The 16745-nt window shown below is 50.3% G+C and overlaps 1 protein-coding gene across 1 annotated transcript; it reads right to left on the reverse strand.

The window, feature by feature from the left end:
- Positions 1-3499: 3499 nt before the first annotated feature.
- On the reverse strand, positions 3500-12378 carry ZFP64 (ZFP64 zinc finger protein). Its single transcript, XM_058850899.1, has 6 exons — positions 12219-12378; positions 10563-10802; positions 8587-8757; positions 8207-8269; positions 7473-7724; positions 3500-5448 (listed from the first exon to the last, which is right to left on the reverse strand). The coding sequence occupies exons 1-6, from the start codon at positions 12268-12270 to the stop codon at positions 4166-4168; spliced, it is 2061 nt and encodes a 686-aa protein (XP_058706882.1). The 5' UTR covers positions 12271-12378; the 3' UTR covers positions 3500-4165.
- Between the last annotated feature and the right edge of the window lie 4367 nt (positions 12379-16745).

Raw genomic sequence — 16745 nt, forward strand, 5'->3', positions numbered from 1 at the left:
AGGCTAAAGATTTTCCAGCTGGAGATGTAAAAAGCCATTAGAGTGGCCAGTCAATATTCCTGAAATTATAGGATAGAGCTCTTGCCATTGAGGACACAGAAAATATTTTTGCAGTCACCAGAGCAGCGCAGTGCAAAAAGGATGACTGACTATATTTTGACTTCAAACACAAATAAATAAAGAATCAGAAATACAGAATAAAGGTATCTAAAGTTTTAAAAAAACTAAGCCTTTCCCCAGTTCTTTGTATTGTAGAGAAAAAATGTCTTGGCATGTCTCTGACATTTCAAACCCTGCAACAGAAGGTACTTTGCAGTGCAGTCAGATGACAGCAGTAATAAATAGCTCATTAACAAAATGATTGGGAAATATTTTGATTACAATTTTTCAATTGCAAGCCCCACATGTATTCAATAAAAGTTTGGTTTTCCCCCAGTTCCCAAAGGAGCCAGCTTTGGGCCAAGTCCTGCTGCTTTTAGGCCTCATGTGAGGTGAGGACTTGATCCCATCCACTCATCCAGGAGCGCTTCCTGGGGCATATCCAGGAATCCCTGTGCATGGGACAACCTGAGGCTGGTTTGGAGCAGGAATCTCCCATTTTAATGCAAATAGCAGCTAAAGTTTTTATCAAAACCACGTAAGAGATACAGCACCAGTGATAAAGTTTAATCCAGTGCTGTTCAAACCCCACTGGGGTCAGTCAGAACCAGCCTCCCCAAAACACAGTCAAAGGTGTCCAAACACATTTTTCTTCAGCTTTTTTCCCTGTTGTGTACTCCTGCCTCACAAAAGCACAGGAGAAAAGCACATTTTAGCAGGCCTGGTGGAGGATCAGCTCATGTGGAACTGGGTCTGGCTTTAAAAAGCAGCGTCAGGGACAGCAACAAACCCCAAAGGGCTGGGAAGGCCCAAGGGCTGGGGCTGGTTTATTGGAAATGGACACAGGTTCTGCACTCTGCCTGCCCAGTTTAACCCCAGATCTCTGGGCAGGCACCAGTCCATCCCCAGAGGAGGGAGGCTGTGACACACCATAAACCTGGGACACAAAGGGGAAACTGGGAAAGAGCCTGTGCCCAGAGCAGAGCCTGCCTGGGCTGTGCTGGGTGGGATAGTCACATTTCCCCTTCCCCTGGGAGTTTGGGATGTGCTGGGTGGGATATCCAGATATTCCCTCTGGGAGTTTGGGATGTGCTGGGTGGGATATCCAGATATTCCCTCTGGGAGTTTGGGATGTGCTGGGTGGGATAGTCACATTTCCCCTTCCCCTGGGAGTTTGGGATGTGCTGGGTGGGATATCCACATTTCCCCTTCCCTCTGGGATCCAGGGATGTGCTGGGTGGGATATCCAGATATTCCCTCTGGGAGTTTGGGATGTGCTGGGTGGGATATCCAGGTTTTCCCTCTGGGAGTTTGGGATGTGCTGGGTGGGATATCCAGATTTTCCCTCTGGGAGTTTGGGATGTGCTGGGTGGGATATCCAGATATTCCCTCTGGGATCCAGGGATGTGCTGGGTGGGATATCCAGATTTTCCCTCTGGGAGTTTGGGATGTGCTGGGTGGGATATCCAGATATTCCCTCTGGGAGGTGGGGATGTGCTGGGTGGGATATCCAGATATTCCCTCTGGGAGTTCGGGATGTGCTGGGTGGGATATCCAGATATTCCCTCTGGGAGTTTGGGATGTGCTGGGTGGGATATCCAGGTTTTCCCTCTGGGAGTTTGGGATGTGCTGGGTGGGATATCCAGGTTTTCCCTCTGGAAGTTCGGGATGTGCTGGGTGGGATATCCAGGTTTTCCCTCTGGGATCCAGGGATGTGCTGGGTGGGATATCCAGATATTCCCTCTGGGATCCAGGGATGTGCTGGGTGGGATATCCAGATTTTCCCTCTGGGATCCAGGGATGTGCTGGGTGAGCAGCACTGGAACCACTGAGCTCTGCTCCTGGGCCCAGAACTTACCAGGGGAGCTTGGGGATGTCCAGGCAGCAGGAACAGAAATCCATCCCAATATTTTGTGCTGAAAAGAGCCAGCTTGCTGCAGAGCTCTGAGGCCATGGCAGAACATTTATTTACCATGTGCTCAAGAGCAGGAGAGCCCTGCAAGAGACACTTGTTCTGCATTAGCAGGCTCCTCCTGGGATGGCTCTGCTGATAACATGAAGAATGTATGAAGAGATTAAAACAACCTGCTCCTGCCAGCTCCAAAACACACAGACCATCACTGCCATACCCAGAAACCAAACCAGAATATCAGAAGGGCAAACAGAAAAGAAATTGCCCTGGTGTGAGCCTTGGTTATCAGCTGCTGCTTTTCTCAGGGGAGGAAGAAGGCTCTAGATGGCTGGCATGGTGCAATCAGCCCAACAAGGTGGAAGCTGCAGCAGCAGCAAGCCCTGTGTGTTCATTCACACCATCCTGTTATCTTTCCTGTTTATCTCAGAGGCCCAGCACCAAGGTGAGGCTTGGCAGTGTGACAGATCTGCTGGTTTCCTACTCGAGAAGGTTCTCGAGGCTTTCTGAGCAGCTGCAGATAACGGAGCTGTGGCACTGGACTGCAGGTGACTCCTGGCCAGGGCCAGCACAGATAAATTCTGTTATTAAACTCAATTATTCAAACCAGCAGCTCTGCCAAAATCCCTCGGGTTTTATCATTCTGGTGGTGCCCGACAGTTCTACAGCTGGGAACCACCAACAGGGTAAAATTAATTAACAGGGAGCAAAATATTATCAATTTAACATAAATTGTGAGGTGATGTTTTGGCCACAGATCTGCCTCTTGTAGAAAACTTTGGGCATTTCTTTATATATGCAGCTTTTTCTTGAAGGTGACAGTGAGATTTTTACAGCCCAGCTTTTGTTATCATCTTAAAAAACTGGATTTTGAAATGTTTTTACAGGGAAGTGTTAAACAGGAAGCATCATCCAGGAGGCAGAGCACACTCCAAAGCTTCCCTGGGCCTCTGGCACCACCTATGGATGACAATGGGAGCCGAGGATGGGGAAATTAATTGCTTTTAGCTTGTGGTACCTTTGCATGGGCAATTCCACAGTTCAAAATACAGCCTGGAATTATTTCATCAGAGAAATGTCCATAAAAAATTATAAATTATATATATATATATAATATTTTAAATATTTTATATAAAATTTAATATATTATAATATTAACCATTAATAAAATAAATATAAAATAAATAAAATGAATATATTATAATATTTACCATTTAATTATTTTAATATATTTATATATTTAAAGTATAAAATTAAATATTTATTATAACTATATAAATATTTATAATATTATTATAAATATAATTAATTACCATCTCCTTGTGATCCAACCTGAATTTCTGCTGGAGTGACAGATCTTAGATTAGAAGACTTTTTTAAATTTTAAATTAAATTCAATCTTTAATGTGAAAAGAAGACCCAAACTGTAGTGCACTTTTACCACCCATGCAACTCCCAACAGGCAGCATGAAAATAAAAACAGAAGGTAAGTAGTGTTTGTAAAAAATATATTTCCAGTTGTTTTAAATTCACAGGCACCTCTGACAGCCATCACCATGCCAGAGATGATTTGTGTTGTTGCTAAACAAAGTTAGTTACTACTGAGAGAGGGACAAGATTCTTTTGCTTTCTAAAAACAACCATCTGGTCTCTGCATAAACATCTCGAGTGCCAGGTGCTACCGATTTCTCCAGGCACTGAGCAGAGCCCCTCGGAGCTCACCTGGGCTGCAGCAGAGCCAGCAGCGCTCCCTTAGGGCTCAGCCAGACACAGAGCACAGGACTGACACCTCAGCTATCCAACCTCCACAATGGCTCAGAGATTCTCCTGTGTGTGCACCAAACAATTCAGCACAAGGTGGGGATTTCTGCTTTCAGGCAGCACAGCACAAGAGCCGTGCTCGGGGATGCCACTGCCTGGGGACACTGGTGACAGCTGCTTGGATTTTCCCAGGAGCAGAGACCGACTGCAACGGAGGCACAGAAATACAAACACACCCTCCTCACACACACAAGATGCTTCAGTGTACAGACAAACACGGCATGGAAGTGGAAGGTATTTGGCTCTGGAGCACAAATCCTGCACTCAGTCGTGTCCTGTGCATTCCCCAGGCTCAGCAGTGCCCCAGAAGAGAACGGTGTCCAGAGCATGCCGTGCCTAATCGGGGATGGAGTCCGCGGGACACAGCAGGGCCGTGTGGGCCCCGCTCTGGATGATGGAATAGGTCTGCTTGGGGCCCTCGCCGTGGGAGGAGGACGAGAAGATGGGAGGAGGAGGAGCAGCCGTGGACACGGTGATGCTCTGTCCCCCGTCACTGACCACGGTCACCTCGGTGGCTCCCTCCTGGATGAGGGCGTTGAGCCCCTCCAGGTCGGAGCAGCTGATGGCGGAGCTGGCGATGAAGGCCTGCCCGGGGGGTGGCTCGGGGGCGGCGGCGGGCAGCAGGGCCTGGTGCAGAGCGCTGCCCTCGCCCTGCTCGTGGCCACCCAGCAGCACGGCCGGCTCTGCCCCCGGCCCCGCGGCCCCCGCGGCGCCCGTGGCCGGGGCCAGCACGCTGACCTGGCCCAGCAGCTGCAGGCGGCCGCTGCCCAGCACCTCCTCCTGCCCCGCGCCCAGCAGCGCCGGGGGCACCACGTTCACCGAGGCCGCCTGCACCACGCTGTTGGCCTGAGGCACCTGGTGGCCCACGATGATCTTGACTCTCCCCTCGTTGTACGGGGACACCTGAGCGGCCTGAAGAGGCACCTGGAGGTGACTGACGGCGATGGGGGCGCCGGGCGGGCGGCCGGGATCCATCTGGAGCTGCAGCACAGCCAGCTCGCCGTTCTTGGCGCCGTACAGGCTGTGCTGCTTCTTGTGGCTGCGCAGAGAATCCTCCCGCACGAAGGACGCGTCGCACAGGTCGCACTTAAAGGCCTTCTTGGCGTCCAGCTTGGCTACTTGCCTGGAGCCGCCCTGCTTCGGCCTCTCCCCTTCCTTCTTGTCCAGCGAGTGCCTCTTGCCTTTGGCCTTGTCGCCGTGGGCCTTGCGGACGTGGGTGGTGAGGTTGCTGCGCTGCTTGGTGTCGAAGCTGCAGAACTCGCACTTGAAGGGCCGCTCCTTGCCGTGGATGCGCTCGTGCACCTTCAGGGCCGCCTTGCTGGAGCACGAGTAGCTGCACTCGGAGCACTTCACGGGCTGCTCGGGCTGGTGGCTGCGGATGTGGTGCCGCAGGCTGGTCTTGTTGCCGCACTGGAAGTCGCACTCGGGGCACTTGAGGGTGTTCTCCATGCTGTGCTTGATGCGCACGTGGGATTTCAGGTTGCCCTTCATGGCGCAGCGCACCTCGCAGAACTCGCACTTGTAGGGCTTCTCCCCCGAGTGCACCCGCAGGTGCCGCTTCAGGTCCGAGTTGATCTTGAACTTGGCGGGGCACATCTGGCACTGGAAAGGGGCATCTCCTGCCAACAGAAGGCACAGGTGACACCAGCACACACTGCTGGGATGGATCCCGCTCAGCTGCCTCGTCCTGAACCCACAAGGCGCTCTCAGAGCCAAGAGAAATTTGGTGACACGGGATTATCACCTGGTCTGACACGCTTGGATCTAAAACCATTATCTGGCATTTTCTGCATTTGTGGGCACAATTGGTGTCACAATATCCACAACCACGTTAAGCTGGAGCTGTGCTAATCCCTAATCAATTCCAGGCTGTCTGTTCTAAAGCCATTAAAAAAAATCCAAAGCACACTTAGCAAGCTAACTAAATAACTAGTCCCTTTTCTTTCTTTAATCTAAAATTACAGCTCTCTAAAATACCTGAGCCTGAAGTCTGTAGGTAGGCATTGTTTTGAACAAGTGCAAGAGTTGTGTTATTAGGTTCTACGACACTCTTGGTGAGAGGAGGAAAAAGAAAGTGTATTTAGTTCAACACACATTTATCCTCTTTAATAATCAAACTGCAAATGGCTGATTTATTTTAGAAGTTAATATTTTATAGAGTTTGTGAGAGCTGTATAATTTTGCATAATTTGCTTATCCAGCTACATATGTCATAGGTTTAGCTACATATTTTTCAAATCAAGTTGTGGCCTACTGTGCTAATCCCTGTATCTGTTTAATAATTGAGATACATGGTGTACTGTCTGTATTAAACAGACTTTATTAATGAAGATACACTGTTTGTTCATCTAGTTTATTTTACTGCCTCAGCTGCACACTCAGCTACTGAATTTTTATCTGCTTTGCTGATGAAGGCACAGCTCATATTTCAATGACTTAATTTTCATATACAGGGTAGCACAATATATGAAAAATAATATAGCAAATGCTGGTTTTGTTTGTTTAAAGAGTGGCCTACTCTGTATTTCTTTCCATTTCTGCCCATCCCTAACTGACACTGCCAGGATTTAGATAAAAACTTGTGTCTGACCATAGGATTATTAATTCTAGGAGTAGTTTCATTCAAATTAACAGGAAGCTGATGTTTAGTGACTAGTTCAACAAGTAATTCTGTGAAGATGACCTCGCTCTGAGCAATGGGGATTATGCTCACCTTCGAGAGGATTATTAATTTAATTCCAGTAAGCAATACATTCTACATACCAGTCTTACTTCTCTTCTAAAATTGGGTGTGTGCATGACACTTTCTAACCTAACAAGGATGAAATGACTACTTTCAAAATTCTTGTGCCTCTTTTCAGCAAATGAAAGTCCTTTTACAAGAAAAGAAAAATATTAATTTTGGAGAAATAGAAGAAACAACAAAACTAAAGCTTGAGTTTTAGCATAATTCAATTGCTTAACATGAGAAATGCCAAAAAGAAAGGTCAGCCTAAAATCCCTTCCCAGCCACTGGAATGTTGAATGGGATAGAAATTGAATTCTGCTGGAAATACCAGCGTGCTCACTCAGGGCTCACCTGCTCAGGTGAGGAGGGCACAGCCCCACCTGTGTGTGGGCGCAGGTGCACGGTGTGCTGGCTGGAGCTGAGCTGGTGTAGGGGCAGATCTGCTTGAAGGGGGACTTGCTGGGAACTCAGATCATCCCTTTTAGGTGTCTGGATACCTGTCCATGATCTAAAACCATCTCTGTGACCCACCAACCCCTACAGGTGTGGATGTGAGCATGACCCCACCTGTGTGTGAGTGCAGGTGCACGGTGAGCTGGCATAGGGGCAGATTTGGCGCTTGAAGGGGGACTTTCTGGGAACTCAAATCATCCCTTTTGGGAATCTGGACACCTGTCCATGACCTAAACCCACCTCTGTGACCCTCCAACCCCTACAGGTGTGGATATGAGTAAAATGCCACCTGTGTGAGCTCAGGCTGGAGCTGAGCTGGCGTAGGGGCAGATTTGGCGCTTGAAGGGGTGCTCCCTGGGAACTCAAATCATCCCTTTTGGGGATCTGGACACCTGTCCATGACCTAAACCCACCTCTGTGACCCTCCAACCCCTACAGCCATGGATGTGAGCACGACCCCACCTGTGTGCGAGCGCAGGTGCACGGTGAGCTGGCTGGAGTTGCGGCTGGCGTAGGGGCAGATCTGGCACTTGAAGGGGCGCTCGTTGGAGTGGATGCGCTGGTGCTTGTTGAGGCTGCTGCTGTCGGCCGCCGCGTACTCGCAGTGCTTGCACTTGTAGGGCTTCACGCCCGTGTGCGAGCGCATGTGCATCTTCAGCTTGTCCTTGCGGCTGAAGCACTTGCTGCACACCTCGCACTTGTGGGGCTTGTCTCCTGCAACAGCAGCACTCACACTCAGGGGCTGGCACGGGGAGGAAGCGGTGCTACAGCAGAGAGCACGGACTGAACGCTGAGCAGGAAAGGGATGTGTTTGTAGGAGCTGGGCACGAGGCTGCAGGCGTAGCTGCAACAAACAGCAGAGCCTTTGGAGCCTTCTCCCTGTGCAGCTCCAAAACTGGGAGCTAAAATCATGGAATTGCTTTAATATAAAGAGTAAAGCAGGTGTGTGCACTCCCAGCACCCTGATGAACACAGGGTGTGCACTCAGGAGTTGAACCGTGCCTCAAATCAACCTCCCCTGCTCCAGTGTCACAGCTGTGCCCGGAGCAGGGCATGTCCCCAACAGGCAGGACAACACCACAAGGTACAGACACGTCTACATCCTGTTCACAGAGCCACTATTTCATAGGAAAATGGCTTCTGTGAAAAAGCTGAAAGGAGGACACCGAGCCAGAAGAAAATATAGGAACATAAACCTGTGTGCGTTCGCCGATGACGTTCCAAATCCTTCATACCATAGGAAGTCTTGAACTGGCAACCTGAAAACAATAAGATAAACATCATTAAATTCAAGGAAAATCTAGAAAAAATAATAAAAATACCATAATCTGTACATGTTTATTTTCAACAGTGTTTTCTTTAAAATACATTGTAAACAGAAAATTAATTCCTCATCTTGTTCACTCACATCTACTTCAAACAGTGACCAGGTCACCTGTGAACTTGAGTTTTCTAATGCTTCCCCTTAGAGGCAACTCACTCCAGCACTGCTGCAGGTATCAGATCTCCTGTGTGTCACCACAGGAAAGCTCTCCACGTTAAAATGAAAAGGCAGAAGGGACAATGCTCATCTCACCTGGGTAGAGGCAGCTGAGTTTCTTCAGTGGCAGTGAGGAGGAGGAGGAGGAGGAGGATTTCTTGGACCTTGCTTTTGGTGTAGAGACCACAGCAGCAGCTGGAGGCTCTGTGCTCTCGCTGGGCAGGTAGGTTTGGTAGCCATGCTCAAAAACAAACTCTGGGGCAGAAACTAAACACACAAAAAACTTCATGTGAGAGCATTATCTTCTCTAATCAGATAAAAAGGAAAATCTAATTATTGTCTAATTTAATGAATTCTCTAGTCTGTTTTTGTTTTGTTTTCCCAGCAACATTCCTGTTCCTGGGTTCCTATTTACCTGGGGGAGGAGGAAAGGAAAAATGTTTTTCCCTTCCAAATACCAAATAAAGGTATATTTGTTTTTCAACTCTGTTTGTGTTATAGCCCAAATGAGAAAAAAATATCATGATTTATATGGCAAATGTTGTCCACAAATTATTTTTGTAATTGTTAAAAAAGTTCAGCCTCTTTCAACTCCACTGTTTTTAGCTGTTACTCACAAGAATAACAGGTGAAAATATCTCAGCCAAAGTAGCAGCTTTTAAATCAATTAAACAACACTATAGCCTGAAAGGGCAAATGGATAGAACTGTCCTCATTTTAAAGACGAGTAAATATGAAGCAGAAAAATGACTCACCCAAAACCCACAGTGAGTTGAGGGATTATAATACAAAAATTCCTGGAAGTGGGCCCTGAATTCAGTTTGTTTCACTGCTCTTCCAGATTCCCTGCCTTAACCTGTCTATCCAAATTAGAGTCAAATAACTCGGGGTTTAGTCAAGTCCCACACCAAAATAAAACAACACTAAATATAGAAGGGCAAACCTTCACACACGGAACAAAATCCTAATTTTATTTAAATGTCTCCAGGATCGGGACCTCACTCGAGTCTTCACATAGGCAGAAATTTTGAGTAATATTTTTCCTGCCAATTAGTTGTGGGAGCAATGTTAGGGAATGCAGTGTTCTCACATAAAAAGGTCTGGATGGGTGCCTGACAGCAATTCTGGGTCTGTTTTCCATCTAGAGCACTCTCAAAAAAAAATTAAAATGCATAGTAATTTCAGTATTTTTTATAAGTATCGACAGTTTTAATTAATTTGCACAAGCTGGTTCCACAACACAATAGATTGAGCAATTCTCTGAGAGAACTTGTATCTCAATTAGCAAATTAAGCAACTATTGTTATAACAAACCCAAGAAGGCAGCGCAGCACTATTTAATTTCCTTGGTTCCATGACAGCTGGTTTGAAAACTGCTATTTCAGCTGGGTGATGGGGACACAGGGACAGAGGGCTGGCACCTGGCAGGTGACATGGCAGTGCCTGTGATGGTTGGGTACCTGAGGAGGTTTGGGTACCTGTGATGGTTTGGATACCTGTGATGGTTTGGATACCTGTGATGGTTTGGGTACCTGTGAAGGAAGGTTTGGGTACCTGTGATGGTTTGGGTACCTGTGAAGGAAGGTTTGGGTACCTGTGATGGTTTGGGTACCTGTGATAGTTTGGGTACCTGTGAAGGAAGGTTTGGGTACCTGTGATGGTTTCAATACCTGTGATGGTTTCAATACGTGTGATGGTTTGGGTACCTGTGAAGGAAGGTTTGGGTACCTGTGATGGTTTGGGTACCGGTGATGGTTTGGGTACCTGTGAAGGAAGGTTTGGGTACCTGTGATGGTTTGGATACCTGTGATGGTTTGGGTACCTGTGATGGTTTGGGTACCTGTGAAGGAAGGTTTGGGTACCTGTGATGGTTTCAATACCTGTGATGGTTTGGGTACCGGTGATGGTTTGGGTACCTGTGATGGTTTCAATACCTGTGATGGTTTGGGTACCTGTGAAGGGAGGTTTGGGTACCTGTGATGGTTTCAATACCTGTGATGGTTTGGGTACCTGTGAAGGAAGGTTTGGGTACCTGTGAAGGAAGGTTTCGATACCTGTGAAGGTTTGGGTACCTGTGATGGTTTGTGTCTCGGAGGCGATGGTCCTGCTCGTGCTCTGAGCCTGTGTGCTTGGCACGGTCTCCTCGGACACGAACTGGACGGTGCTGGTGGCGCCGGCCGTGGCACTGGTGAGCTGGCAGCCGCTCTGCTTGTGCCCCACGAAGGCGTCCAGGTTGTTGAACTGCTGCTTGCAGATGCCGCAGATGTGGATGTCGGGTGTCAGCTCCACCAGCACCGTGGTGCTGCCGGGGACTGCAGGGACACGGCACGGTCAGCTCGGCCCGGGGGACAGTGATGGGTGACACTGCTCCGGGTGGCACAGGGACATCCTGCTGCCCAGAGCTGCGGGGGCACTGCGGGACACGGGCATGCATCCCCAGAGGGCTCGGGGTCCCGCGGGGTAACTCGCCCAGTGGCTGCGGCATCGCCTCACGGAGTCTCGGGGGACACACGGACCCATCCAGCGCCCATGGAGCGCGGGCAATGCCCCAGGATCACCGGAGCTCTGCTCATGGAGCATCCATCACCCCAGATCCACCACCCGGGACCCATGGACCACTACCGGGCACGCACGGACCATCACCCAGGACCCACGGAGCACCGCCCAGTGCCCCCCTGATCGCTGTCCTGGGGCACTGACCAGTGTCCGGTACCCTCTGGCCGCTGTCCGGCGGCATTAACCAGTGTCCTGGGGCACTGACCAGTGTCCGGCACCCTCTGGCCGCTGTCCGGCGGCATTAGCCAGTGTCCTGGGGCACTGACCAGTGTCCGGCACCCTCTGGCCGCTGTCCGGCGGCATTAACCAGTGTCCTGGGGCACTGACCAGTGCCCGGTACCCTCTGGCCGCTGTCCGGCGGCATTAGCCAGTGTCCTGGGGCACTGACCAGTGTCCGGCACCCTCTGGCCGCTGTCCGGCGGCATTAGCCAGTGTCCTGGGGCACTGACCAGTGTCCGGCACCCTCTGGCCGCTGTCCGGCGGCATTAACCAGTGTCCGGCGGCACTGACCAGTGTCCGGCACCCTCTGACCGCTGTCCGGCGGCATTAACCAGTGTCCTGGGGCACTGACCAGTGTCCTGGGGCACTGACCAGTGTCCGGCACCCTCTGGCCGCTGTCCGGCGGCATTAACCAGTATCCTGGGACACTGACCAGTGTCCGGCACCCTCTGGCCGCTGTCCGGCGGCATTAACCAGTGTCCGGCGGCACTGACCAGTGTCGGGCACCCTCTGGCCGCTGTCCGGCGGCATTAACCAGTGTCCTGGGGCACTGACCAGTGTCCGGCACCCTCTGGCCGCTGTCCGGCGGCATTAACCAGTGTCCTGGGGCACTGACCAGTGTCCGGTACCCTCTGGCCGCTGTCCGGCGGCATTAACCAGTGTCCTGGGGCACTGACCAGTGTCCGGCACCCTCTGGCCGCTGTCCGGCGGCATTAACCAGTGTCCTGGGGCACTGACCAGTGTCCGGCACCCTCTGGCCGCTGTCCGGCCCCGCCGCCCGGCGCCCGCGGCGCTCACGCAGGTTCCCGGGTTCCCCCCCGCCCCCCAGCCAGGTTCCCGGGCTCCGCTCCCGCCCGTTTCATGCGCTACTCAGGTTTCGGGGCCCGGGCAGGCCCCGGCTCCCCGGCGCTGGCGCGGCGCGGGCCCCGGAGCGCGCATGGCGCAGCACTTACACTGCACGGGGCCGGGGAAGGCGGGCGCCGCCCCCGCCCCGCCGCGGTTCATGGCGGCCCCGCCGCCGCTTCCTGCGCGGGCCGAGCCCGCCGGCACCGGCTCCGGCTCCGCTGCCGCTGCTCGGCCGCCGGGCGCCGGCGGATGTGCGGGAGCCGAGCATGCTCAGTGGTGGCCGTGAGGCTGCGGCGGTGCCGGCCGTCAGCGGCCCCGGGCAGGCAGCGCCCTGAGGCAGCGGAGCGGCGCGGCTGAACCCCGAACCCTGCCCGGCCCCAGCCTGAACCCCAGAGCCCTGCCCGGCCCCCGGCCTGAGCCCCAGAGCCCTGCCCGGCCCCAGCCTGAACCCCGAACCGTGCCCGGCCCCAGCCTGAACCCCAGAGCCGTGCCCGGCCCCCGGTCTGAGCCCCAGAGCCCTGCCCGGCCCCAGAGCCGTGTCCCAGAGCCCTGCCCGGCCCCAGCCTGAACCCCGTACCCTGCCCGGCCCCAGCCTGAACCCCAGAGCCGTGCCCGGCCCCCGGCCTGAGCCCCAGAGCCCTGCCCGGCCCCAGAGCTCTGCCCGCACCTCCAGCCTGAGCCCCAGAGCCCTGCCCGGCCCCAGAGCCCTGCCCGCACCTCCAGCCTTCACCCCCGGTGTGCCCGGTGCGTTCCTTGCTGCGTTATTAATCGAACAGTGCTAACGGGATGTGTTAAATGAACATCCAGAAGATTCAGGTGGGCTGAGCCGCTGTGGCATCGCAAAGAGGAATTCCCTGCACCACTTCCATCCTTCCTGCAGAAAGTGCTCACAAACTGCCCTGGGCTGGCAAAGGCTGGAGGCCTCGGGGAGGGAAGGGCTCTGTCCTGGGCTGCTCTGTGCTGTGTTTTCCACCTCTGGGATTTCCCAGCTCGCTGCTAATGTGGCTCTGCTGGGAATTCTCAGCCTCCTTTCCTTCAGGGGGAAGGTGAGGTAGGGTCAAATTAATGCTTCTCGTAGGGATTCCTGAATTTTGGTAATGGCTGTGCTGGGGAAGGTTTCTCAGGTCCTGGCAGCCAGACGTGGTTAAAAGCAGAGGCAGAGAGGCACCTGTGGCAGAAGAGGCTGGGCAGGCGCCTGAGGGTCAAGGACTTTGATACCCCAAGGGAATTCTGACTGTCAGATCCCTCTCTCTGAGCTTTGTTTTTCAGGGATGGTCAGAAGAAGAAAAGCCAGTTCTGGCACCAACTTCAGCACAATGCAGAGCTTGAAATATTGAAGGAATTGCTGTGCCTTTGGGAGAACAGCAGCTTTCAGACCCACAGCTGTCCACAGGAGCTCCTGACATATGGCCCTGCAGAGCAGAATTATGGAAGGACTGGGATAAAAATCGTGCCAGGGGAGGCTGAGGTTGTACATCAGGAGGAATTTGTTGCTGGAAAGGGCGGTCAGGCCTTGGCAGGGGCTGCTCAGGGAGGGTTGCAGTGCCCATCCCTGGAGGTGTGCCAGGAAGGGCTGGAGGTGGCACTCAGGGTTCTGGGGACAGGGTGGGGATGGGCACAGCTTGGAGGTCTTTTCCAGCCTCAGTGATTATGGGATTCTGGCTTTGGCATGAACATTGCAAACACCATTATTATCTCATGAATAACTAACAACTCTCCCAGCCCAGGACTTTATGGATGCTCTGGAGGAGTTCTCCCTTGCCTGGCTGAGGATTGATGTCTGAGAGTGTAACACTGCACTGAGTGCTTGAGTCATGGAGCAGAGCTGTGCTGAGATCACACTTGACACGATTTGCAGCCTCTGAGGCATAAATCAGTGTGCATGTGTAATGTTCCTCACCCTTAACCCGGCTGACATGAAAACACTGCACTGCTCCGGGCTCCCCACAAGTGCAGTGCAAGCAAACAAGGCCCAGAACAGACAAATGTCAATCATGAGAGACAAGGGAAAAAAGAAATCAGAGGCATAAAAAAGTCAGAGCTCATCAGAGCCTCGGAGACAGGCGTTCCCTGGCACGGTTTGGACAGCTGTGGCCTCAGTGCTCTCCTGGAGACAGGACAACAAAAAATGGATGGACTTGAGCTTCCATCCATCTCCTGTTGCCCCAGACCACACAGGAGCAGCAGATCCCACCCTGAGCACAGAGAAAACCCAGCCCAAGCTGATCCAGGTTCTGGGAAGAGAGGTACCTGTTCAGCCAGCCAGGAGAACGAGCCCTGACCCTTGAAATACACCATTCATTGTTCCCCTTGCCTTTCACAGCAGATGGAGGAGGGTGTGTTTACGAGAGAAAAATACATTTATCAGCAGTATAAACAAATAAATGATCAGGATATACCAATGCAAAAAAAAGCCTCAAAACACATCCCTATCAGAGGGAAAGAACAGAAATTTGGTTACAAGCCTGAGGTCACTGAAGAGGGAGAGCTCTCTCTTGAAGGCCCTGGTACAAGATGATCACAAGCGAGGTTGGAAATGTGGCCTAGGGGACAGACAACGAACTGAAATGTCAACTGTAATTAAAACTTTAAGGTATTGAAGGTGGAGACAAACAAATTACAGATTTGGAGGAAAAACTTAAAGATTCAACCTCCAATTTTTAGCATTTTGATGGATAATGACACACACAGCAACATAAATGCTCTGAGCTCAAATTAATTATGTTAAAATAATAGGTAATTTGTCTCTGTGTTGAGAACATATAATTATGATTTTTTTTTAATGTTTTAAAATAATGTCATTTCAATTCATAAAGCAGGGTAGGGATTTTGCTGTTCAGTTTATTTTCTGTTTATACAATATTTTCAATGTCATTGCTTTCCTGTACAATAAATAAAGCCAAAACAATCAGTTGGTACCCTAAGATATTCCTTACTGCTGTAGGAGCTGTAAAATAACTCAATATGAAAATGTTATTCACTGCAATAGCACATTGACAACTGTGATTAAGCCTCAAACGAATACTGGAACAAAACAGAAATGTATTTTTGTTGAGTTGTTGAATTCTTCACTGTCAGGACTCAGACCCGAATCCACCCAGGGGAAATGTCAGGCGTTTATGGGGTTAAATGTGCCTCGGTGCCTTTCCCCCCATGGAAAATGTGCAGTTGGGATAAAAGAGGAAGGGCTGTTAGTTCAGGGTTGAATTCAGCTTTCTGCACCTCTTCTCTCTTTGCATTTCTCTCTCAAATATTTTTTTTTCCCCTAAATGCAAATTGGGTGCTCTCATGTGAGCAAAGTTTTAAAACAAACTCACATGATGATGATGATGATGATGATGGTGATGATGAATATGTCACACCTGAAAATGAACTCCTTAATTTATGGAATATATTTCAGCACTTTTTTTGGTATAAATATAAAAATACAGTAAAACTCCACTGGGATGAACATGATAACAAATAAACGCTGAATCTAAGGCTGTACAGCTCCAGCCTCACATTTAGTCATTTTTATGATTATATTTGGGTTAAAAATGGAAAGCAACACCAGCAGAGGGACTCCCTTGATACTCCGTGGAGCTCTGCCTGCTCCCTGGCAGGGCATAGAGGTAATTTTATTCTGGAAGCTTTTGAATGCTTTACAAGTAATAAGAACCAAGTGGGAAAAGCATATTCCATATTTTAGTTCTGACATCCTCATAGAAAAGAATATAGAAAAAAAAAATATTAAAGATTCAAAATAGTTGCCTGTGATTCAGTACCTAAAGACTTGGTGGTGTTTTTCAGAATTCCCTTGGGATGTGTAAATGTTCCAGAGCTGGGAGTACCCTCGGGAGCTGGAGTCACTTATGCCACTTCATCAAACTAACGAGCCATTGAGTGATGCTGCTCCCAGGTTCAGCTCTACTGGGGAGGGGAAAGAGAAAACAAAACTGAAATTTAGACAGAATGGAATTCCTGAGAGCTGGGACATCCAGGATTTATTAATCCATGCACTCCCAAGTTTACAAAAAAATAATCTGCCTGCAGTTTTGCTCTGTAAATCTTGCTGTCCTTCAGGAGGTCTGTGCTTCTGGAAGAAGCTTCTGGAAGGCTGCAGGACAAGCTGTGCCTGTCAGTGCCACAAAAACCTTTCTGGGCTCAGAGACAGGGGGGCTTCACTGGCCAGTGACAGGAGCATTTCTCATTGCTTGGCTGGTACAGCAACCCTCTCCAGCTTCTGACAGGATTCCCTCAGCTAAATGAACTGCTGGGAGATGGAAAGAGAATTCCTTTTGTACTCCATAATTATCCATCAGTTATTAAATACCACATCCCACAGCACTGGAGCTACAGGAGGGAAAGTACTGGTCTTAGTGGGATTATTCAGGTGAGCAGGAGTTAAATCTCTATTTATGCTACTGTAGATGGCATTTGATATTGTTAGAATGATGGACAAAGTGTAGGAGACACTTTCATTGTGTGCAGATTTTAATTTACTCAGATATGGCACAGAGAAATAGTGTGACTGCACATGTTCTTCATCAGAAATCAGTTTCAGCTTTGTGAACACACTGCTTTTGTAGAGAGCATCCTGGGATATTCCAGCTAAAAAAATCCAATTTATTGGTCCTTAGTTAGCAGGTATTTAG

The sequence above is a fragment of the Poecile atricapillus genome, chromosome 15 (genome assembly GCF_030490865.1).
Source record: "Poecile atricapillus isolate bPoeAtr1 chromosome 15, bPoeAtr1.hap1, whole genome shotgun sequence".
Lineage (NCBI taxonomy): Eukaryota > Metazoa > Chordata > Aves > Passeriformes > Paridae > Poecile > Poecile atricapillus.